Here is a 26,362-nt window from a genome sequence, read left to right on the forward strand (position 1 = left end):
ATCTTTAAGGCCAACACAGAAAAAAACATAAGAAGAAAAAAAAATACAAACAATTAGAAGCTTGTGTAGAAGCCATTTCTTTGAATTACTTCAAATATTCGTTTTCATAGATGAAACTAGTTTTTGACTAACTTCGGGATCTGTTTTATACCATTCATCTTCGATAGTAGATTTCAGCTCTATTGATGAAGTAAAATGTCTCCCATTTGCATAAACTCTTCTTGCTAAGTCTCCCCATAAGTTCTCGATTGAGTTGAGATCTGGAGAGTTATCTGGTCATTTCAAAGTTTCCACATTGTTGACTTGAACCAAATTTTCGTACTCTTACTCGAATGGCTAAGTCTTACTAATATTTCCAATTTTCTTCGGCAATAAATTCAGCATTTGGAATAAGCTGACTTACGAGGACATTTTGATATGCTTGAGAATTCATTTTACCTTAAACAAACGCAACTGAGCCCATACCATTGTAAGCAAAGCACCCCCAAGTAAGTCATGACAGAGCCTCCATCTAATTGGCGCTTGAAGAACATTTCTTTTTCTTTTCGTAAATCATGCCAATAGTACTTCCATCCATCTGGTCCATCCAAATTTCACTTCTTTCCATCAAAAAAAATTATTTGCATCCATTGGTTATCCCAGGTCATGAATCTCTGACTAAAGTTCAAACGTTATATTTTGTGCCTATTCAATAACTGAGGCTTAGCCAATTTTGCTGTATAAATAAAACTTTCACGCCTCCTAATTGTGTTATATGTATATCGTTTTTTTTTTTTTTTTTACAAACATTTAAGCCTGTCGTTTGAATAACTTTCCGGGCTGAGTAATTTCCAGTTGATGTAAGTTTGCAAAATCTTCTTTCATCACGCAAAGACAAAGCTCTAGGTCTTCCCCCGGTGTTCTTTCTTTACTAATAACAAGGCTGAAAGTCTGTATGTCTAGATCTCTGGATCTCTAGATGTCTGTTAAGCGCTTAGCGCATTGACCGTTCTGCCGATTTTCATGAAATTTGGCACAAAATGATTTCGTGGCATAAGTGAGCACCTTGAAGCAATTTTTCGAAAATTCGATTTTAACCTTTCCAATTTTAAGCCCATTTTACCGAGCAAATTATCAAAACATGGAAGAGTAAATTACCATAGCATGGACGAGCAAATTACCATAACGTGGATGAGCAAATTACTAGGGCTCGACCGATGGCATTTTTTGGCCGATGGGCCGATGCCAATTGTTGGCCGATTGTTCAAAGATGGCCGATGGCCGATTGCCGATTGTTTTCCTCCAAATGGCCGATGGCCGATGCCGTTGGCCGATGGCAAAAAAAAAAAAAAAAACTAACGGAAATTGATAAGATTGTCAGGGATTTAAAGGATTATTTATTCATTTCACTTTACTTCCTTTCTACAAATAAGGACTTGAAATAAAAAAAAAATCAAATTTCGAAATAATTTCTATTTTACGATCACCCAATTTAAACTTCACAAGTTTTTTCGGCACATCTGTACACGCATATGTACCTAAGAACATATTGATGTCCAAAATATCAATTTCGAACACCTCCTAAGTTAATTATCGCAAGTTCTCTTGTGATGTCTTCATACGCGTAAACTTGCGTCACTCAGAAACGTTATGAAATAGTAAGTTGAAAACTCATACGTACGTAGTATGATCTAAAAGTTCGAGGACAAGCAGTATAAAACCTTACCCTGAATAGTTCACACTACCGAAGCACATCTATCTACAAAATAATCTCCTTGAACGACTATGCACTTCTGCCAACGTTCGTATAGCTTTTAGAAGCACTCGTGGCAGCCATTTTTCACAACCTCCTGTAAGGCCTCTTGCGCTGCTGCTTTAACTTCATCGTGGGGAAGAAGGCGACTTTCATGTTGAGGATACACGGTTTGATTGATCAATGCTCCGATATGACAAAGAAATAACATAACCGTTTCGTCGGACTTAGCTCCGTGAGACTTACCTGTTCCCAGCAAAAAAACATTTGCATGGACACCGCTTTCTTCCGTCAGGAGAAGATAAAGCTGCATCATAGTAAGTTGCGAAAAAGGTTTCCAGGAGTGTTTCAAAAAGTTATATGAACACTGGCAGAAGTACATAGTCCCTCAAGGTGACCCTTTGAAGGTGGATGTGCTTCGGTAATGTGAACTATTCTGGTTAAAGTTTTATACAGCTTGTCCCCGAAATTTTGGATCATACTACGTACAATCTAAATAGGATGTAGTTATGCTTCTCTTTTTTGACTATTGTATGATGATAAAGAAAGAAAAACAGCCAAAAAAAAAAAGAAAGAAAAACAAAGACACTGCTTAATAACCAACTGATTTTTTTTTTCAATTGAACATATAACTAAGATTTCAACAATATTGTAATAATGTATGGATTATGTACACTACACATAGTTAAAAAACTTTAAATTATGTTGTTTAATCATTCAAAAAAAATTAAGAATAAAAATATGAAACCGTCAACAAATTACGCAATTAAAGTGGAAAGATTGCACGTACACATTTTTTAGTCATTAAATTAAACAAAAAAGGTAACAGATAAATTACAATATTAAATCATAATAGGAATATTTTTATACTTATTTAAAATTTATGAATAGAAAAATTTGCATTTTTCATAAAAGCTATAACAGTGACATAAATTTACTGAGAAAAGAAATAGCCATGAAAAGAGTGAGGTTCTTAAAACGCAGCTACAATAAACAAACTCGATATTTACTCCAAGTTATTAATAACTGAATACATGTACTACTTGATCTGATGTTTTCGCGCATAATATTGAACAATTTGATTGTTTAAAATCTTTTATGAAGCACTGCAAATTCAAATTAATTTTTTCAATTTAACAATAATTTGCTGAAATTTAAAAAATTGCCTAATAGAAAATCCTTGAAACTTTTCTGTAACATATTATCAAAGATATGATGAAAACGATTATTCATTGATTTTATAAAAATACATGAAAATAACTACTTACAATAGAAAAAAAAATCAATCGCTATAAATGATGCAAAAAAGATGGCGCATTACGAAACAAAGATGAAACAAGAATGAGAAATACGCAAAATGACATTTCTTGAACAAAAATAAATAATCGCTAAATATTTAAGAAATGCTTGAAACGACGAGAGAAGGGAGGGGGAGTTCACCCTTTGATTTTGGATTAACTCACAACATTAAACTTCGGCCCCAACTTCGGCCTCATTTTTTTAGTACAGAACCGCTACCACCAACGTCTCGGAAGAGTTTCTGAATCTACTTCAGCACTTCCGAAGAAAAAATTCAAAAGTCCCTTTGATTTCCGAATTATGTCACCATTCAAAACGTCTTTAATTAATTTCTTACATCAATGCTCTAAATTCTTCCTAAACAATAGATTAAGTTTGTAAAAAAACATCTCTAATTTTATGAATGGTGTTAGTTTTAAACAACTCGGAAGTGCAACTAGAGTTTAATTTCAGAAACACATGGAGGGGGAGGGGGGCACGCAAGTGTTGTAAAAATTACCGTCGGTTCAACGGGAATCTAACAAAATGACACAAAAACCGGTATCGCCATCTCATATCTGTTTCCATGGTTTTCAATTCGGCAATATACACTCTATAACAAAAATATCGACGCATCAAGAAGCAATCATCCGATTGCTTTGAGATTTTTTATGCATGATTGTTTTGACTAGATGTGCAAATGATTAAAATTTGGTGTCCAATGAACGAATAGTTTGATCTCCAGCGCATCGAAACTGTGCGTCCAGCAGATGTATATAAAGAGCAGTTCTTCAACAGTTGTTAAAACTTTCGGTTTGATTGCGATTCAAATTACCTTTCAACAACTTAAAAATGCCTCGCTGCATGGTTCGTTCTCATTACGAGCAACTGTCAGAGTTTAAAAGAGGTTGTATCATTAGATTGAAAGAGGCCAGTTGGTCAAATCGGAGAATCACTCGTCATTTGAGTCGAAGCGTATTATGATTCGAAGATGCTGGCAAGGATGGGTGGAAAAAAGGCAGAGTTCAGAGTCAGGATGTTAGCGGTCGACCTAGAGTCACAATTGTCCGATCAGCTGTCACAGCGCTTTCTTCATCCTCATGAACCATCAGACATTCAACCCAAACACCAGTGTCCATCATGACCATTTACAGACGGTTTGGACCATTAAATCTATGCTCGCGCCGACCGTTACGCCACCTGCCACTGACACCTACACACTGCCGAGCCAGATTACAGTGGTGCATGGTTCGATCAGGTTGGAATGGTGCCGACTAGTAGTCTGTAGCGACAAATCCCGCTTCCAACTGTGTCATAACGATAATCGAAGATGTGTTTGGAGACACCCAGGGCAAAGTAGGGATCCTGGTTTCACTTTTGCGCGCCACACTGGCTCTCAAGAAGGTATTGTGGTTTGGAGTGCCATTTCCTTTGATAATTGGACCCCTTTGGTCGTAATTAGAGGTACACTTACTGCACAGTGGCACGTCGACGACATCCTAAGACCTGTTTTGTTGCCGTTCCTTTTGCAGTTCCCTCGACTGGTTTTCAGCAGGACAATGCCAGATAGCATACGGCATGTGTTGCTATGAACTGTCTGCAAGCTTGTCAAACTCTTCCGTGGCTTGCTAGATTGTCAAATCTCTCTCCCATCGAGCATGTCTGAGATATGATGGGATGGTGATTGCATCTGGCAAACAATGTTGATAACCTCGTCCGACAATTGGAGCGAATTTGGCCGGAAATACCGCAGGACAACCTCTGGGAGCTTTATCGGTGTTTCCCACGTCGTGCTTTAGCTTGTATCTAGGCTAGAGGCGGGTCAATACCTTATTGAACTTGTTACTGTAACTCTGACATAATTTATTCAATTGTTCTAAGAATTTAATCATTTACTATTCTGTGCATTGTCTTCCTATCCACCAATTTTCGTCTCAATCGGATCACTCCTTCTTGGTGAGTCGAGTTTTTTGTTATAGAGTGTATCACCAAATGATCGTCAGTCTGAGACGATATATTAGTTTTGTATTGAAATAAGTAATTAATAGCCACAAAAAATGAGTAAGTAGGCTTTTTAGAACACCCGATCGAAAACAAAAAGGGAAGTGCACAACTGGAACGTACGTACACCCCACATGCGAAATTTTAACCTTCTATAGCTTACCATTTTTGAGTTATGACTTATAAGAGATACATACGTACATCCAGCCGCAAGAAACAACGCAATAATTAACTTGTTTGGTACCTGAATGCAGTATTAAAAACTCTTTCAGGGGTGACTAAAATAGAATAATACTGAAGTTTAAGTAAACAATTTTATATGAAAACAATAACTCCCTTTACTTTGCATTAAAAAGTAAAACAGCAAGGGTCTGTTGTTTTTTTTTTTTTTTTCGAAAACATCGGCCAATGCCATCGGCTTTTCGATGTTTTTAAGGCCGATGGGCCGATGTTTCCTGCAAGTTAGCATCGGCTGCCGATGCCGATGCCGATGGCCAAATTGTTGAAGCATCGGCGCCGATGCATCGGCCAGGCCGATGCATCGGTCGAGTCCTACAAATTACCATAACATTGACGAGCAAATTGGCGATAAATTCATCATCCATTTTTTGTAAACATACAGGCGAACCAAATGACCTCTTAATTTTCTACTACGGGCAAAGCCTTGCGGGTACCGCTATTTACTATAATTGTCTTTCAATCTTAAAAAACTATTAGCTGCAGTCTTCGATCTTCTTATTTTTTTCGCAATAGTACGGCTACTCATCACCGTTGAAGAAAAAGCTTCAATTTGCCCTCTTTCATGTTCAGTTAACCTCTTAACGTTCGACATCTTCACAAAGAGCACCAAAACTTCGAAGAAATTAATGAAAAAACTACAAATTGAAGGGTTTCCGCAATCTTATTAACTGCTGTGATATTTATCCCAGTATATGTACATTTATTTTTTAAGAAATACTGGTGGCCTTAAAGTTGTTACTCAGGCTGAAATACTAACTTTGAATATACAGTAGAACCTCTCAATAAGGGATACTAAGGGAACTGGACAAACTGTCCCTTAAATAGAAGTGTCCCTTCTTCGGAGGTAGATGACTTGATGCATGTTGTGTACTTAACTGAATATTATTTCATAATAAATGTAAACCACTAACATATAAGATGAAGTATTGAAAATGTTTCATACCTATTAAGTAAAATTCAGAATTATTCAAACTGGAAAAAAAAAAGTTTTATCACATTCTGTAGCATTAAAGTTTGATTTTCAAAAATCACTATTTTGAATTAATGTGTTACATGGATTTGTTGGATGTTATGAAATTTCCAATGCAGGACCAGGGTTCGTACGCGCCCTTACAAGTCCTGTGTTTTAAACAGTGTGACCACATTTAAATGTTTCCATAGAAAGCTTGTCATGGACGGCACCCTAACTGTCAGGTCCATATGAAGAAATTATTGAGAGGAAAAAGCATGAATGTGTAGGACCCAGCAAGAACTTTAACATAAAAATTAAGAAATATGTATTCTAATGTCCAGACAAACTTTTACCAGCTAATTTGTGAACAAAAAGTGAACTTTGAATTCCAGTAAATTCGATATTTCTAATCCATTTATACGTAATTTTTTTGTAATTTTTCTCTGTGACTGTCCTTTAAATAGAGTGTCCCTTAATGGGAGGCAAACACATGGGGGTTCCTATTCAAAGGGACAGGGTCCAGAAAAAGTGTTCCTTAAATAGAGGTGTCCCTTATTCAGAGGTGTCCCTTAAAAGAAGTACTACTGTACCACTGTTTTTCTAGTAGTTGCATACTTTACAAAACCTGTCTGTTACTTTATTTATAACAAATGAACATTAATAGTTAATAATTCAATACTATAAAAATCTTTTAATTTCATTTTCCCGTTTTCTCAAATTTTTTTTTACTGGCCTTAAAGTTTTTACTCAGGCTGTACATGATGTCAGAAATCATCGATAGGTTGAGGAAACGAAGAACTGTATTTTCTAGCAGCAATGGATTAATATTTACGGGCTGTCAATAAATAAGGTCGCCCGATTTTCTATTATACTAGCCTGCGTGCCCGGCGTTGCACGGGCTACTTAAAAAATGAAAGAGCTGTTCAATTGATGTTTTTGTATTATTCTGACATCAGTTTCTAAAGCGCTAAGGAGTAAATAATTACGCGTAATGCAAGGTTTGCAAAACACCAGTAGAGCATATTTTTGGCAAAAACCTCTTTAACGTTAATCATATTTATCAATAATACAAGTTATGAGTATTTTCAATTAGCACAAAAGATGAAAATATATGCATTCTCAACTATAATATGTGCTCACTTTAAACTGAATTAAATCTGATAGAATATATCTGAAATATTTATGTACAATTACAATCAGCTTTTTACATAAAATGACACACACTTTTTTTGTTGATTACGTGAAACTAAAGCACCAAGACTTATTAAATACCAATAAGCATTAATTTAATATCAAGCCATCAGATTCCAATTAAGCTTTAGTTAAAATCCTTAAAAACAATATTTTTTGTTCAACTCTGTTTCACTTAAAGAAATCCAAACAATCTTAATTTAACGTGTTCTTTTAACGATACAAACTGTATTGCAAAAATCGAAACAGGAAGGAAAAAGAGATTTATTACAATTCGAAAACTCTCCCATGTGACGGAAAAAAGTCCAACAAAATAAACATAATTAGTCGCACATCCTAAATGTACCCAAATATGAGGCCGGTGAAAGATAAACTTACACTTCAATCAATAAACGTTACTAAAGAAACATTTTTCATATGCTGAAAAGAGTTAAGAACGTTGAATGTGAAAAAATAAGAAAGGACAGACGATAAATGTCCGAATAGAGCAACCAATTTTAAACTAATTAAAAATGAAATTCTAGATGGAAACGTTGTTTTAAGATTTGGACAGCAGCCAAAAAAATCTCTTTTGACACAATTATTAGAATTTTATTTGCTCACCTATATGCAAAATGGCAACAGGAAAGAAATAAAAATTCCTGAATAGCGTTATGTTAATTAACGTTTTAATTAATATCTCCGCTAATTAAAGTCGTACAATTATGAGATTGGTCCTATTGTTTTCTTTGGAAAATTTTGAATTGATCGGTATCTCGTTTGACTCCCGATTCGCAGTGGTTCTCGAGAAGATCGATCTTCAGACAGACAGACAGACGGACGCGAACAGATTTTAATATTATAGTAGATTTGTCCCTCCTCCCCCTTTGTCACAAAGCCTCAAACTTTATCTTACCCCCACCCCTCTACTTGTCACATGTCACGCTGATTATATAATTTTATTGTAACAGAAAATGTTTTTATTTCTACCAAATTGTGTGATGTTACACTTCTTGTTAAACCCTTCCTCTCCCTTGTCACTTACAGTCATAATTTCAGGAACCCTCTCCTACTCAAAGCGTAACATCGTTTATGGAAGACACGAACCCTCTCCCACTCAAAGCGTAACATCGTTTATGGAGGACACGAACCCTCTCCCACTAAACGCGTAACATCGTTTATAGAGGACCCTTATGTCCTTTATCGGTGATTTTAACTGTAGAAATAACGCAACACAATAGAGAATGTATTTGACATTTATAAGAGCAATGTTTAAAAAAAATCACGCAAGTTTCAAAGTAAATATTAGTGTGAAATGGAGAGCTTACAGCACCGAGATGGTCTGACATACCGGAAAAAATAAACAATTGAAGTCCCAATTGGTGGCGCGTGTGGGTTACAATGTGAAAAATTTGCCGTTCCTGTTGTGTGCTTGAATCCAATTTCTTATAATACTGCGCTTTTGTACAGTCATAGAAAAAAAAACGAAACACTCGATCGTATTGAAAGACTATTTGCACTAGAGACACGTGTAAGGAGTTATTGTTTCAGGAATAAAATGTTCTACCTAATTATGTTAAAAAATTGTTGTTAAGGGGTCGTCTTCATATTAAAACGAGCATCAACTTCAAAATTTTCAATGAGAACCCCCTTTTTCTATCACATATTTGTGATCAGCATCTTTTTTAAACTTTGTATACAAAGTTTTGTTGAATTCGATCCAGCCGTTACTTCAGAATCGAGTTTTGAAAAATTCCTCTCGTAATGTTAAAACGTATTTTGATATTTTTACTCATAACAAAAAAACTAGATTAGGCACGGCAAAGATTGTTTTTTGTGTCAAAATATGAATCGACCCAATAATAAAAACGCCCGTTACAACACCTAAAATGTAATTTTAGTTTTTTTATGAATTATTTTAATATTTTTTGAAAAAAATGTGATCTGAAACCATATTAAATTTTAACAGAAAAACAATTTAGAAGAACTTTTATGCGGGAATCCAAAATTTGAGCTCAAAATATTCAGTAGTTTTTGCACTATGCGTAAAACTTCATTTTTTCTCACTTTAGGGGACCGTATATTTTTTTAAAACAGAAATTATGAAAGTTGGTTTCTTCGTAAAAAAAGAAAAAAAATGTTCAACAAAATAAGCAAACCAATTATAACATGGTTTTTCTACATTAGAGTTACGTCTATGAATTTTTCAAATGCATAAATTTATTCGCTGTCTCTGCAGAAAAACAACACAATATTGCAACCGTCAGTTTTTTGTGGATATCATTCAAACGTCAATGTGTAAATAATGCGAAACACTACTTCATTGTTTAATAAAAGAATATTTTATAGAACTTTTTTTAATTAAAAGCTACACTTAAAATACTTCTGTTTTTTTTTTTTTTTTTTTTTTTTTTGCAATAGACAGTGTAGAATTAATGGCTCTTCCCGGTAGTAATTTGCTAAAAGGAAAAATTATTGCCTTGTCTAAATCGGGAAAAAGCACTCGAAAAATCCTTTAACAGTATCCAGATGGGTCAATAGGTAATATTTGCTCTTTGATAAGTTTACTGGTTTTCAGGAATTATTATTATTATTTTTTGTAAAGTGTTTGAATAATTTCCAATGTGGTAGGAGAGGAAATTTTAGTAGCAGTAGAGGGCCGCGTGCTTTGAGTCTCATTTGAGTCTATTCTTAATTATAATTTAAATACTCTTTTTTCTATTTATTTTCTCGGTCATTGTCCGTGCATTTCACATTAAAACTATTCTCGCAAGACAAAGATAAAATTTCATTTTTTTTTTAATAACGTTTAAAAATACCGATAAAAAAAAGGGTTGTAAAAAATTGTTATCAACTAATAGATGCGTATCTTATTAAATGCATGTTTTTCAGAATCCAATATCTGAATGTTCGGCTCCACCTTTAGGACACTGGCACTCTAATTCAACTTTATGGTCCTATTCTTTAAGCAAACAACGGGCCACATGGACCAGCTGCGAGGGCTGAATGTGGCTCGCGTCTCCACTGCGGTTTGGTTATCACATTCGATGGCTGCAGTGGATCCTAATAATGAGCACAACAGCGCTGCACCGAACATATGGTTTAACCGAACAATGAAGCAGGTGTCATGTCATTGAAGCCGAGAGTGACTAAAAACTGGTAGATGAAGAAAATTTATCTCATTAGTGAGATTCCGTAAACATACACCAAATAAATTTACTTTACCTACCAGTTTATTCGCACTCTTAGCTTCAATGAGGTGACTTTTGCATCCCGTACGATTAGTTGCGATTCCAGGGTGCGAAATCCGTAGCAAGGATGAAATTGTATTTTCTGGATAGATTAAACTCATCTTCCGTTTATGCTTCGTGTAGTATTGCTATAGGTGCCCCAGCCTATAGCCTCACACTATAGGAAATGTTCATTTGCAAATATATAGTACGCGAAACAAAATCAAATAATACTAAGCTTTATTTGCAAGTGCAAAGTTACGAAATCAGAGAAATGACAAGAAGTCTGATTTCGGTTCACCTTGGTTTAAGCTAAAATAAGTATTGTCTTTTTAAATTACTGGTTAGATCATCTCGAATCGACTTGCTCGAAACAGCATTGAGAAATTACTTTCACAAATTGCTTTTAAGAGCCATTACATGTTTTACTAAAACCGCCAATTGTGTTATGTTTTTTTAATGATACCACTCATTATGATCTTCCGCATCAAATTTGGATTTGAAACAAATTCTCTTTTTTTGATTACAAAAAGCCGCTAGAACAATTACTGTGTTTTTACACTGTGTTAATTCAAATAACCAAATTTTTCCCAAATAAAATTCGGGTATGAACGGCTTGCTCATTAACGGGTATTTATATTCTCCTGTTTCTGTTTTATTTTTTAGATTGTTACTTCGTTCATTTTATGTATTTAGAGCAAATTTTCACGGAATAAAAAGACCTTGCTTTGCTCCAATCTTCAATCTATTTAATGCTGCGTCTTCCCACGTTGTGCGGTGCAATTTTTATATTTTTGTGTGCGATGGCCCAAACTTCTGCCGATGTTCTGCGAAATTAAAAACGCGCAATTCCATTTGACATCAAAAGACTTTCTATTCATTCCAAAATAAACCTGTAACATAGGTGCAATACATTTATCAAACATATTCACATCATGATTCTAGGTATAAGATTTACATTTCTTTGAGGCTAATTTGCTGAATGATTATATAAGCAATCCAATAGGTTCATATTAGAAAAGGCAAAAAGTTCCATTAATTTTAATTTGTCCTTATTCGATTTACTAAACAACGATCTATACGATGGACCATTCATACCCGGTCCATCATTCTTAGGTTAATCCTGATAGACAAAAATCTGTAAATATTTTAACTTTTTTTTTCAAAAAAAAAAGTTTTCGACCGTAAATCGCTTTTTGGCGCAACATTATCGGCCCAAAAAGTATCGAATTACGGAAAAAAGAGAGAATTTCAAAAAATCATGAATTGAGCTGGATAATTTCGATCCTTTCTTTGTTTACATTCCGTTACTTGATAAGCCGTGACCTTGAAAGAAGCGTTTTCGATGTGGTGACGGTCCCTAAAACGTTTTTCGTTAATAACTCCTGTTCTACTGCACGGAATGAAGTGAAATTTCGTACCCTGGCTGTATTTTGCGGTCTAAACATAATTATGTAGCAAAAAACAGGGGTTCCTATTTGAAAATCAAGAGTTGGTGCTCGTTTTGCTTTGTATATGGTCTCTTATCAAAATAATACATCGTAGTTTTAAAGAAGACTTTAAACCAAGTCGGATGATACCTTTCTTTCCTTTCTAGCATGTATAATGGCCGAATAATTAAAAGTGTTTCGTTTTTTTTTTTTTTTTTTTTCTATGACTGTACAAACGATGAAGACATGTTCGAATCACATCGCTTGAATCGAATCAATGTAAAATATTAGAGTAAAGTAGGATTTTAAGGTATAAACTACTGGCAATAGTTTTCACTATAAATTTTCGGGAGTATTTTTCAGTGTCTTCTGCTTCTATTAACGGCTGATAGAAGATATCAAAAACAAAACATTGTAGCAGGAAAAAGAAAAACTTTGACCAAAAGTCATATTTTTGTGCACTCACTGGCAAAAGTATTTGAAAACAATACCAAATTGCAGAAGTGTTCATGGGTGATTCTCTCCAATTTAGGCCAAATTCATGTCCCAAGTTATCATTTTTAGTTTATAATTGTTTTGAAAATAAATTTAACGGGCATGCATAATGTGATGTTTAGAAGTTATTTTGATATATTTTATAATTTATATATTTATAAATAGAATTGTAATTCAATCATTTGTCACTCCCTCGTAATGTCCCCACACTAGGTTTCAACTTTTATTTATTTATTTATTTATTTTTTTATTTATTTATTTTTTATTTTTTTATATATATATATATATATATATATATATATATTTTTTTTTTTTGCAATATTGAAGTTTGAATGTATTATTTATTTTTTTTTAATTTTGTTTTATGGTCAAATAGGGTCAATAATATACCATTATTATAATTGTTAAAAATATTAACTTTGATATCATTATTGAATATTGTCTACACCTTCTTACGTCACTCCGTCACTTACCCATCAAAGTTCCTCTGATTTCTACTAGATGCCATACAAAACTAGTTGATGGAATTACTATGTTAGCCATCACAGCACGTTGTATCAAGAAAAGTATAAACTTGATATTTAGTTCTATTGTTCTCAGAGGTTCATTTTGACAGACAGGGGAAGGATTTTTTTTTTTTTTACCTTATCCCTCCTTCATCAGCCCCTACTGAATACACACAAGTAATCTTAAAAAATGCTTATTACTATTGATTTATAAGTATTTAGGTATAGTTGAAGCAGACTAAGCGTGATCTCAATTAAGATAACTGTAAACTGGTTAATAGCTATTTTGTTAAAATGCATCACTCCCTCACTTATGAGAGAGTGATGAATTTAGTCTATTATGTTATGAGATTAACATTAAATTATTGCTGTTATAGAATAAATGCTAATCAACAGAGTTTTTTTTTATATTTCACGAACAAAATAAATCATAAAATTTATTATCATCACTATATTATGAGTTTTAACTTTATTAGTCTCCGACAACGGTTAGATTGTAGGACTTCAGTTGACTGCTTGTTAGTGTAGAATACTATTTACTTAAATTAGTATTTCGTAATTTTGATGTATTGCGAGTTCTATTGTCTATTCAAAAAATGTGCTTTTTTTTTTTTTTTTTTTTTTTTTTTTACCTCATGAAGGTGTTTCGAATACCCATTCGACCAACCGTGCAGCCATTTTCACGTAGGTAAAGGTTATGATAGGCATCACTCCATCACATGTGTAAAAAGAAAAGAAAAACATATCGTATAAAAAATGTAATTGATCCAAAGATAAAAGTGATTACCAATATTTTTAGCTCAGATTAACTCATTAAAAATGAATCATATGTTTTTATCGAAGTTCGTAAAAAAAAAAAACTCCTAACTCTTATTTGGAATGTTTGGAGAGAATCGCCCTCATGAACCATTCCCATAGATTTTAGAAAATCTGATTTAACAATTGCCTGGTTGGTAAGGAAACATTATTTTTAAAACACTGACTTCGATAATGTCAAGGATTTGAAACATAAAATATAGCATCGTCATCCATAAACACATACTTTAACAATTGAACAGAAACAAGTGGCACTCAGTAAACATTTATGAACGTAACACTTAATATATATCACCATTAATTTACGACTTCGGTGCGAATGGAAATCTATCCCCAAAATCATTTTGATGCAGAATCCAGTAAATATTGAATCGTACAAACCTTCAAATCATGGATGATGTTTCGAAGGAAAAAAAAGAAAGGAAACATACATACATTCTGTAATTGAGACAAGTTGCTATTACCTCTCAAAGAATGAATTTGTAATGCTGTCTGTTATAATTTCAAAGCATGATCACATTCATGATAAAAAAAAGAAGCACATTTTGTTCTTGGCAGTCAACCATGCACTAAATCTGTCAAGAAAGCAGACACACTCTCTATTGGCATTAACGGCTTAGCGAATAAAAACGTCCTGAGTAGACATTAAACCGAGTTAGCTTTGTTTTAAGAGAAGGGTAAAGAAAGTTATGTTTTAAAATGACACTACTTGAGTACTGTTTTATTCTTTCTTCTCCCTCTTAACACACATTTTATTTTCAAAATCCACGCTTGATGAGCAATGACAGTTGCTGTTTATACCTACCTTAAAGCCATTGGTGTTTTGTGTGAATCAATTTTCCCCATTAGCATCATTAACAAAAGAAAAAAAAAGAGATTGAAGAAAAATAGAAAGGGTTCTTTCTCTTTGGAAAAATGTGAAATACTTTCTCTCTTCTTCGAACTACGAAGTCTATAACTCACAACATAAATTTTCATTTATTTCAACCTCCATTTTACCAGGGTTGACTGACCAGAAAATAAAGACCCCCGCCTCCCCCAGTGTATAGAAAAACTCGTTGCTTGTTTAAAAAAAAAAATAACGGTGTCAAGGATTTTTTCTTAGATGAACTCCCAGTAGTATATTCCTTCCAGGCATTTCCAAAAAAGAAAACAGCAGCGATGAAGACGCTTCAAATTTTATTCGCAATTTTGAGTGCTTTTCTGCTTTAAGGTTTCATGCTTAATACAAATACCTTAATTTTTTTTTAAAAACTGAAATAGCAACAAAAATTGATGTTTAAATATGCTTCTATAACCCAACAAATGCTGGTTGATATTATATTTTGCTAAAATATCTATAATCAGGGTCTGACAAATCCAGAGTGCCTAAAAAAATGCCTTGGCAACTAGCTTGTTCAGAACAGAAATTTTTCAGAAGTCATGTTGTACTGAATCCTCCCATGAACTCTGTTTTCGTCGGTTTGCCAATACCGATTTGTCATGTAATGTCGGAAGTTTTCCCCGATTAAAAGAAGTTGATGAATAGTAGAACAAGTAGAAGTCAAACCATAAGAATGAACACGCTCTTCATGGTGTCAGATCCTGTTAACTTAAGAAATTAACTCTGCGTTATTTAACTTAAGAAACATATAATGAACAGGAAAACATAGACATAGACATTCATCTCACCATTATCCGATACCATCTTTAATACAATCTCGAGAGAAAATCATCCATTATCTTACTGCAATGACAACTTGTTTGAAATTCATCATGCCATTTGATGGATGATCATAACGATATTAGAAATTCTAATATTCTTCAAACTTTGTTTTACAGAACTATTATTTCAACGTAAGCTTGAATTACAGTCCGACTGCATTGCACATTTGCATAAATATCACACTTCATCATATGGCTTTTTATAAACCTAGATCAAATATTACTTCTGTAACATCTTTATTAATTTATAGCTCCTTTACATTTTCTTTTTTTACATGCGTGGAATAAGACAGCCTTATGTGACAAATGAACTGAACAATGTTTTTTTTAATTGTTGCCTTTTCAAAACACATCATAATTGCGAATTTATAAATGCACAATTGACGGCTATAATACAATTTCGTACAGTCTTCTGCATAAGAAATTCTATAACGTTTCTAAATTCCTTCGTATACAGAATTCAAAACTTTATATTAATTAAAAAAATCACCAAATATATATATGGAAACAAAGTTAAGGAAAAAACAGTTGTTTCATTTAACTGATTTTGGACATAAAATCTTTCGCATAAATTTTAGAAAAAAACTTAACTCGTTGAAGAATCAACAAGATTTTTTTTTTTTTTTTTGTTCCTGATTGATCATCTAGTTGATTTTTCACAAAGGGACTCAGAAAGCACAATTTAGAAAAAAATGTCCTGTGTGAAGAACTAATCTAAAAACCAATATTTTTTCAATATATAAAAATAAACTTAAACGCACAAATTATGCAATAAAATTGAGTACACGTGTTTCAGAAATGCAACGAACTCTCATTTTTAAAGTAAAATATTTGAGCTTTTACATGAGTCATCCGAGTACTTCCTTTCCATATTCAGAAGCTCTTTTCTTTTAATAGTTGGAAAAGTTTCTCACTGTAATCTAAAAACACGCGCATATAATTATTATTTTTACTTGTGTGTTTCCTAATGAGTCTTCATTTATTATTTATGCACACATCAGCAATTGTGTATTTTGTGCGTCTTCAAATACAAAGTAAAACTATCGTGGGTATCGCTCTAAAAATTAGAGCAGACAGCTCTTTCAAGACTTCATGAGCTACTTCCTCCGTACTGGTTTAAAAAGTGAGATATTTCTTTCGTACATTTCTATGTCAGGGGTGCCCCACCCCACCTCTAAAAACAAGGACGCACCCCCTCAAAATCGCGGAGTCGGCCCTCCCCCAATTGAGAAAAATACCCCTCAAAACAACCCCGCCAAAACATTTCAATGGCGCAGTCTGCGCCATGACCTCCCCTAGGTGGGCACTCATGTCTATGTTGGTATTTTATTTTATTTGACTTTTAGTATCGGCTGATAGCTTAAATAGCTTATTAACATACGTAAGAAGCTTCAAACTTTTATTTACAAACAAAGTCAAGAAAATGTCTCAAAGTCTCAACGCTCTATAAGGCTCACAAACACGAAATCGAAAAACAAAATGCCATCGTACCATATTGTGAACATTTCAAAACAGCTTTTCAGAAACATACCATGAAGGAAATCAAGTATATGTCATCCAACCGCAAGACTCGATATTAATAAGATATCTGAAAATGTATCTTGAATATCTAAGAGAAATGGAAGAGTCCAATGATGAATGTATCGGAAAGAGGGGAACTATTAATGCTCAAAAAGAAGCCACAAAAAAAATCAATAGGATTTTTGAAGAACTTGAATAAATAATTTGAAATCTGAAGACACTGAAAGCAACACACTCCGTGCTTGAGAAGAGAGAAAATTAGCTAATGGTTAGGCCGTGAAACAAGGCTTAGAATGATAATACAAAGTTGAAGATTTTCATTATTTATTTATTGATTGCATTTCATTTTTTTATTCTTTATAATTTTCCGTTATAAATATTTTGAAAGTCTTTCTTATTCAATATATTACTTAATCAATTGTGTCTGCTCGCACTTTTATCTGGTAATGTGTTTTATATTTCAAAAAATTAAGAATGAATATTTCTCTTCCGGACCCATAGTTAATCTGACAAGGTTAAAAAGACTAATGCAAACATGTGTCAGTATATAATTATTGAAATTATCTATAAAAGTAACAATTAAAGTATACATTTTTCATGAGAATTGTTTACTAATATTCTCTTTTTTTTTTTTTTTTTTTCAAAGATATGGCTCAGTTTTACGTCTACATAGTCAAAGAAATAACTTAGTTATAAACCATCGTTTCTTTTGATTATGCGAACAAAAGTTCTGCATCAATGCACAAAACCTGCGCCAGTTTTTATTTTTTACTGTTTGCTATAAATTTATTGAAATTTGTCTTTGCCTTACAGTTTTTTGCTCTTGATCTTTCATTACGAATTATACTTAATTTGTTCTTCTGATATATCATTTACCGACTTCAATTTTAATGAGCTAAAACTTATACCTAAAGAAATTTTAAGTATTCTTTACACTGCTTGCATTTATATTGCGCAAGTTGATGGCATTGTAGAAGTAAAATGAAATCTGGATAAAATAATCTTGAGAATAAATATGTTTCCCATTTAAAATGTACATATCACATAATAACATAAAAAGGATCAGATTTTCCAGAAAAGCAATTACTCTCTAAAATATATTAGTTCTTATGAGTATAATAAGTATGAAAACACCCATAAGTACTTTTCTTTTTTGCTAAGCTTCCCTCCAGTAAAATCTCCTCACGGATAGGAATAACAAAAAAAATAGCGAAACTCTTATTATTCTTTTTAAAGTCTTGCTTTTCTGATCTAAGTAAAGAATAAAATTATGCTGTGCATATAAAAATCATAATTAGTTTTGAAAACGTGTAAAAAATATCATCCTGGTGAATAAATACCTTTTCTAAAAAAATGTATGATAATAATAATTATTAAACATTAAAATAATAATAATGATGTTTAATTAAGTTAATTTTTACTTTGTTTTCACTTTTATGACCTCCCATCGTGAAAGTAAAAAATAATTAACTAGTTTTGTTTTATATTTTTTCTTCGTGGTCTCCAGAACAAGATTCATCCGAGTCTCGAAAATTTAAATCCATTTTAGAAATTAACTATAACTAGTGACCTCATCTTATCTGACAAAGATCTCGATAGTTTTCCAAAAAATATATATATATTATTTTTCTATAAGAAATGTATCGGATTTATCTATGAGTTCAGTTCCTCTAGCAACGTCACAAGTTATTACTCACGTTCTGTAGAAAATAAAATAAGTTTTTCCTGTTATCTCGCAATTTTTTTTTTTTTCTGAAAGCAATTCTGATTCAATTAAGATCATTGCTTCAACTCACAATGCAAGTTAATGAACAAATTTTTAAAACATGCGTTTGTAGCTGCAGTGTTTAATTTAAAATAAACTGAAAAATGAATGGTAATTTAATGAACAAATTTCTTCAATTTATTTTAATGATGGTTATCGGATCATTACCGATATTATAAAAAAAATCATAAATAAATAAATATCTATAACTAAAAATAAGGGTTCATGAAAAACAGCTCAACGCCAAAAACTGCTTTCAGAGAAAGCCGCAGTTTAGCCAATGTATTGATGAAGTAAGAAACTAGAATATATCTGTTGGTTCAATTTATTGTCATTTGAAGAAAAAGTAGTAAACATAAAATTTCGAATTACATTTTTCTTAAAACGCGCGGCGGATGATTTTTTTATTGTTACTGATGTTTGTGTTTTTTTTTCTTTTGAAATTTTGCTCTGATTAAACGTTTGAAACGAAAATATTCATCTATTCTGACATCTTGTTGATGATTTGAGACAGCATCAACTGATCAAAGGACTGTTTAAAATGTTCAATGTCTAAATATCCTTGCAAAATAGAAACCACCTACTGGTATCTGGTTTATGTTGATTTCCGTGCATCTAAAGAGCCCTTCAAGTATCTTTTTCCTGTTATGTGTATAGCCAAAATAAATAAGTTAATCATTATACCTTATATTTGCTTGGTAAACGCGTAGATAGAAAATCAAATTAATTGCTTATGGGCAAGAGTATGTGGTTTGCTGTGCATCTATTTTGTAATACACAGACTCACTACACGCCAAGACAGGTTTGTAGTTTTAGCCGGACAAGACTGATTTTGGCTGAAAAACCGGCGAAAACTGGATTTTACCACAAAAGAACTGGCCGAAACTATATCGCATAAAAGTACACTAATGTGTGTACTAAGAATGTACGTATGAGCTATTTGCATAATGCTGCACATTGTAAGGCATAAATAAAGATTATATAAGATGTTTATTTATCATAATTGAAGTAATTTTTGAAACTGATTTAGTGATTTAATTTCAACGTTTCTTATATTAACATAAAAAATCAGTCCCAACTAAGACAATGACGCTAGTTTATTAGGAATGTTAACAGACTGCAGTAATAATAAACCAACAACTATTTTTCACAAAACTTATGTCATGTATTCAATTTATTCAAAAATAAGAAATATACTTGGAACAAATTTTAAATTACTTTTGTGCGCATGAGACTACACTGTAAAAAAATTCCGAAACGTTACTGATTATTTCCGAGGAACGTTTCAGGATTTCAAATGTTTTCATCTACTTCTCCGTAAAATCAAGTATCTTTGTAAAAAAGTTTTCTGAATTGCTACAAGTTGCACGAATGCAAACTTTGCACGTTGTGAAAAATATTTTTAGCTACCAGTTAAAAAATCGACTGAGCGTGTTTATTAAGTGTATCTGCTTTAGCTCGATTCCGGCCCGTCCATATTGACTAATTTCCCAATGAGAGCGAATCAGTCACTGGATAGCTGCAGCTTGTCAAGGGATATGCTTGATTCTTGCTTGCAATTCTGTGTTAGCTTTGGCCATGGTTGCTTTAATGCCTCTGGAGCTTTCTTGGTAAATCACGAAGGTTCTAATCAATTACGTTAAACCTACCTAATTTTTCTTAAAAATTTTCCAGACATGACTGGCTTTATCAGGGGAGAGTTCGCAATTCTTCAGAAAGTTTCAAGGATGATTTCAGAAAGATTACTTACTGACTCTTTGCGGAAAACGTCTCTGGTTTTTTTTTTTTTTTTTTTTTTTGCAAGATATGTTACTGGCAGAAATTGGGCACATCCGCACCCTGTTATTTTCCTGGAACATTCCTGAATTGTTTTATAGTGTTTGAAATAATTAGTATACATTGTGCTATTTACGCTGTTTGGCAGATATTTTTATTTAAAAAAAAAATCACATTCTGCCAGTGATGTGTAAAACCTTTAGGAACATGCATTAATTTGTGACACTTACCCAGTGCTTTAACAACTGAGCCAAAAGGACCTCAAGTCTCGAGGGCAATGTTAGGTTATGTGCTCACTGACGTACGCCACAACTTCATAGAGGAAATTAAAGAGCTTTAAATACTTAGGAAAATGATAAATATTTGATTAACTTCTAGCACTTCTTGAATTAAATCTTCGTTGTCAAGAAATTATTAAAAATTTGAAGTTTGAATTCTGTCAACCTTCACCTTTTTTAATCCTTTCTTGCAGAGAATATTTGTAGAAATTTAAAAGAGAAATGGTTTAAAAGGACAAACTGGCTATAAAAAAAAGAATAGATAAGTCTTCGTAATATTCCATGCTCAAATGAGCTAATTTATTAATTGAAACCACTTTTCAATTTTATTATTTTTTTTAAATAGCCAAGTAGCATACTTTTCAAAAGTAGTTTGTAGTCACTATATTTAAATAAAAAAATTAGGTTAACTACTTTCGCAATAAAGTTGTTGTGGATCGCAACAATAAAGAACATATTTTTTCGAGCATTGGTTGCGCTGTTGATTAACCACATACAACTGAACAATAACGAGCGCTCAACATCTAAAGGTGTCATGTCAACAAACATACATACTCGTGAATGGTAAATGGTAGAAAGAATGCACAAAAAAAAAAAGATAACATAAACAAACCTTTTTCGAATTTTGTTTGTTAGCTATCCAAGTGTACAAGATTTACCATTTTGAGCTGGTACTAGATTGCTAAAATTTCCCATACAGCCTAGTTCTTAATAATCAGAAAACACATGTCTGCATTGTCAATTAAAATTTGTATCTTAATGTATTGTTATTAATGACGTTATATATGTAGTTACCTGTGTCCGAAACATGACAGATTCAGCTGTTAAAGAAATAGAACGGTTGTCTAACGGTTCGTGAATCGAACCCAGGTTCAGGGCTATTTTTCACCTTTTATTCTCATTTGAAAACCAAGTACAAATTTATGCGACTCTAACTTATAGTTCTAAAGTTATTTTTGCAAGATTGCCATTATAATTGTACCGCTTTGCACTTGTAAACTTTGAGCAAAACTTAACATAAAAAGAAAACACCTGCAATGTATTATTATGAATTAAATTTTATTGAATTGGTTGATTAGAACCATAAGCAACAAATAAAATGCATACTATAGGGGAAAAGTAATTATGTTCATTAACACAGCATATAATAAAATTCACATTGCACAATGCTCTAAAATAATTCATATTATATGAGTTGTATGTAAGTTGTGACACTTATAATATTATATAAATTATTTTATCATTTTTCAAATAATATTACATTTAACAGATTCAAATATATAAGAATTTATTTATTTATTTTGAATGATGTAGATCATGTTGTTATTAATTTACATTTAAAAATTCTGTACTAAGTATTCTGTTTCTGTCTATCCTTTTTGATATAAATTACGTGTTTGAATATTTATAAAAAATAATTATTTTGCAAATTTGAAAAATATACATAAAATGAAATTTTTTTTACTTAATTAGCACATGTTTCTATTGTTTCAATTCAGTGAACAGAAAAATTTATCAACCACTACGGACCTACTCGACTCCTTGCTATCAGAAAACAAGTACGATAGAAAAATCCGACCTGGTCTAGGTGGTACGTATCTTTTACCATTTTAGTTTTTCTCTACGATTTATCTCTATGCATGCTACCTACCTATTGCTTCATTTTTTTTCTTAACCCGGGAGAACTCGCATCGGGCCCCTCAGGCCCAGTCATTACAAAACTACGCTGCTAAAAATCACCCTTTCAACGGAAATGAATGAGGTCCACAGTAGCTGCGCTCGAGGTGACCTACATACTGACCACATGCTTTTCAGGAATGTACATTTCTCCTTTTCCCCAGAAAATTCCGGTTCGGGCCTCAGAGGCCCGGAGCGAGCGCTCACACCTTTCATTTCAGATTGTAAATGTAAAGGAAGAGGTTTTGAAGGAAGAAGTTGTGAGAGGTGCATCGCTATTTAAGCTACAAAGATGAAATGAAGAGGTCACAGACCTTGTTGGTTGAGGTTTTAACTGATGAGGACTCCCTTAATGAAGATGATGAAGAAGAAGTTGACACAGAACAGTAAAGCGATCATCAGTAATGCTCAGAAGAACATTTAGATTCATGCATCATAAAACTTCCTTAAACCTTACTTTTTAAAACATATTTTAGAGGCTGTTTATCTATTTATAATTCAGTGTTGAAAACACATTTTTTTTCTATTTTACAAACTTAATTTACTGAAATAACCACTCCGGGCCTACGGAGCCCCCCGCGAGCGTTCATGTGACGAAAAGTATCGCGAGTTCTCCCGGGTTAAGCAATTAACACCAACTTGCAATGGCCCAGCATTCGGACATTCTCAGCATTTGCACAATGTGATTTCTCTTGAAGTGCGCCGATAATTCATAACAATGCAGTGGATCGAAATAATACGATTTATTTTCTTGACTTTCTAGTTAGCTAGAGCGACATATTTTTATTTATTGCTTTGCTGACTACAGCTAGCTTTCACTTTCTAGTTGTGAAAATATTGTTTTATTTATTATAATTTTATTATACTAGAAAATTTCCCGTCAAAATCTGACGAGTGAAAATTGCTTCTATCTTTGAACGAAGCAATTGTCTGTTTGGTGATAAATTGAGAGTTGAAATTTTAACCCTAACTCCAATGGATTAACCACATAGAGTGAAGAAATTACATAGAGTGGTCCAGCTATATTACGACATTGAAACCGGAAGTTGCACAGCTGTATCCCAAGATGATTAGCTTTTTACTAAATATCTTGAGATAAATTTTGATTTAAAACATTCCATTACTGAAATTTAATTGGTAGCTAATTTAAACTTAGATATTGTTGCAAGTTTATGAAGCGCGTTTTCAAAATTGCATTACAACATGAATTAAAATGTAAACCAATCCGCCAGCTACTTTATTCGGTAGTTATCGTAACTCCGCCCATAATTGCACCGCTGTATTCCATAATTCCGTTCATTGTTGCCCACTTTTTCGTGTCTTCATTCTCCGGAAATGACAGTCTTACCACTAAAACAGTTAAGTGACCAGATCCAGTTCACTTTTGTAGCAATAAAAATCTGCCCCTGCAAGTTTTTTTTTTTTTTTTTTTTTTTTTTTTTTTTTTTTTGCGAGTTGCTATAGCGCGGAAAAATTGCAACTGGTGAAGACTTAAAAAAAAACTGAAATCGGATATCTTCCGATCGCGCAACGAGCCTAAAAACTCGGAAAAATGGAAATTTTTATGTTTTTATGTTTTTTTACGAATTTTTTAAAAATTTTGTGTCACTGTTTTTTTAAAGCTCTAAACGGAAAGGTTGCGATAGGTGAAGCTTTAAAAAATTAAAATTAAATTTATCAAATAATGCCTTCTAGTTTAGGAACAAGCCTAACAAATCGAAAAAAGTGAGAATTTCAGCTTATAGTGATTTTTGAAAAAAAATGGTGTGATTTTTTTTTTCGTTTTTTACCAGTAATATAATAAAAACCTTTTTAGAAAGTACTATATTGCACATAAACAGTCATTTATTTCTCAATTTTGAAGGTATCTTCTAACCATGTAGAAGTTCCTTTCTTTACTGTAATTAGCCATTTTCAGACAATAGAAAATTATACAATGTTTAGCAAAATTTCTACCAGCCAATATACAAGTCTTATTGTTTTACGTGTTACTTGTTAAACCTAATTTTGTAATCAGATTTTTTGGGAACTTGGGTATAAATTGGTCTGGGTCTCAATGTTGCTCTTATTCTTAATGTTGTTTTTCTCGAATTTAATTCGCAAACTTTAAGCGAAGCCTTCGTTTCTAGCTTTACGCATCTTTCTACGGCTTGCGTAATGGTGGGGGAATAATTTTACATCCAAGTCTGTTGTAGTACCTGTTTTAATAAAATATTATTCTCAAAGAGTTTCTTAAAGTAAAATATTCCTGCCTTAGATAGGTTTAAGTCTTTTTCCAACGTCAATTATTCGGGTAAATCAGTGGGTTTTACCACTGCCGTCTCGAGTAGAAGGCCGTTCGGCTGGTCTGTGACGTCATCACCTAGGGGCGAACGTTAGAAAACGCGGGACATGTATTGAGCGACAGATGTGAACTTTTCTACAAACTGCACTGTTCTTTTTTCTTTCTTAAAACATATAAAACCATTCTTAAATTAATTTTGGAAATATTTTCAAAAAAATTTCTATTGTAGTAGAAGTAAAAAAAAAATAATATTTTGATGCTTAATAGTTGTACATGTATTTCCCTTTAATTCTTTAAATAATGTATTTAAAATTATTTAAATGTGATACAACATCAAACTTTTGTTTTAATGAATCTTTCTTAATAATTAGGAGACAGTGGAACGGAAAATTTAAAGCTTATTGATTTAAAGTGCAAAATCATTCCGATTTTTCTGCGTGTGAAAGAGCTCTTTGTAGGATAAAATAAAAACAAAAATTCAAGATTATATTTTTATTTCATACAAAACATCAGTAATACATAACCATTTGTGGAAAAAAATAATTTTTTGACACATTGTGTTTAAAAATATTTGCATAGCTCATAATAGAATTCAGCATGAGTTGAATAAAAACATTAGTATATCTTTTCAGACAAAGTAAATAGTTCATATTAACACAATTTTTTGTTTTTATTCAAATTAGAATTTACTGACAAATTCAATAGACTCTTTTGGTTTTCATACGTCACACATCGGTTTCACAATTTTAAAAATCACTGTTGAAAATTGCAACTTATATTGAAATATTGCAGAAAAAAATATATGTTTTCGAGATTTACTAATGATTTGTCCCTTAATTGCATAAAGTGCTTGTTTTAAGCAAAATAACTATAATGTGAAAAGAACAAGATGTTAATGCTGGAGAAAACCACCTAAATAATATTTTTTCAATGCACGAAGTACATGTCTTAGTCAAGTCGATTATAATCTCAGCAAAAACAACCCTGTTGTAAATATTTCCCTGCCAAGAAAAGCTTTAGTTCTTCCCCACAAAAAAGAAAGCCTTCATTCTAAACCCAAAAAACCTCAGCCTTAAAAAGTCATGATATCTAGTTTGCCCGCCAAGTATCTACCAAACTATCATCCTCCCTGTTCTCCTCTTTCATCACACCTACTTCCGTTAGAACCTCCTCCCACCTTCAAAAACTGGAACTAAAAGCAGGAAATAATCGTAATAGTCATCAAGTAAATTCAACACCACAAAAAATGTTTCTGAATAAAATTTTTGAGAATTGAGTATTTGCTTCAAGTACCCTTAATAGTTTTCGCTCTCAGAATGTTGCTCTTGTTCTTTCCCGTATTGAAATGTGCGTGAGGGTTTTAAAGATTACCAGCGAGCTTCTGTAAGTTAAATAAAATGCTTATTACTTCAAAATAAAGATTGATTAAGACTGTCTACAAAAATGATTAGTCCATTCATAATTCAAATAACTAACTTGTACTTTGTGTGAATTCACAAGCAGTTTA

At 32.7% G+C, this 26,362-nt stretch overlaps 1 protein-coding gene across 3 annotated transcripts in view; it reads left to right on the top strand.

The window, feature by feature from the left end:
* LOC129218076 (gamma-aminobutyric acid receptor subunit beta-like) overlaps positions 1-26,362 on the top strand; it is a 126,063-nt gene that overhangs the window by 52,581 nt on the left and 47,120 nt on the right. For 2 of the 3 annotated variants that reach the window (XM_054852266.1, XM_054852268.1), the window contains exon 2: positions 22,394-22,485. In XM_054852266.1, the coding sequence (XP_054708241.1) occupies positions 22,394-22,485 (92 nt within the window). Of the gene's footprint in view, positions 1-22,367; positions 22,486-26,362 lie in introns of all 3 variants that reach the window. The other variant, XM_054852269.1, reaches the window with a different exon arrangement.

The sequence above is a fragment of the Uloborus diversus genome, chromosome 3 (genome assembly GCF_026930045.1).
Source record: "Uloborus diversus isolate 005 chromosome 3, Udiv.v.3.1, whole genome shotgun sequence".
NCBI classification, from domain to species: domain Eukaryota; kingdom Metazoa; phylum Arthropoda; class Arachnida; order Araneae; family Uloboridae; genus Uloborus; species Uloborus diversus.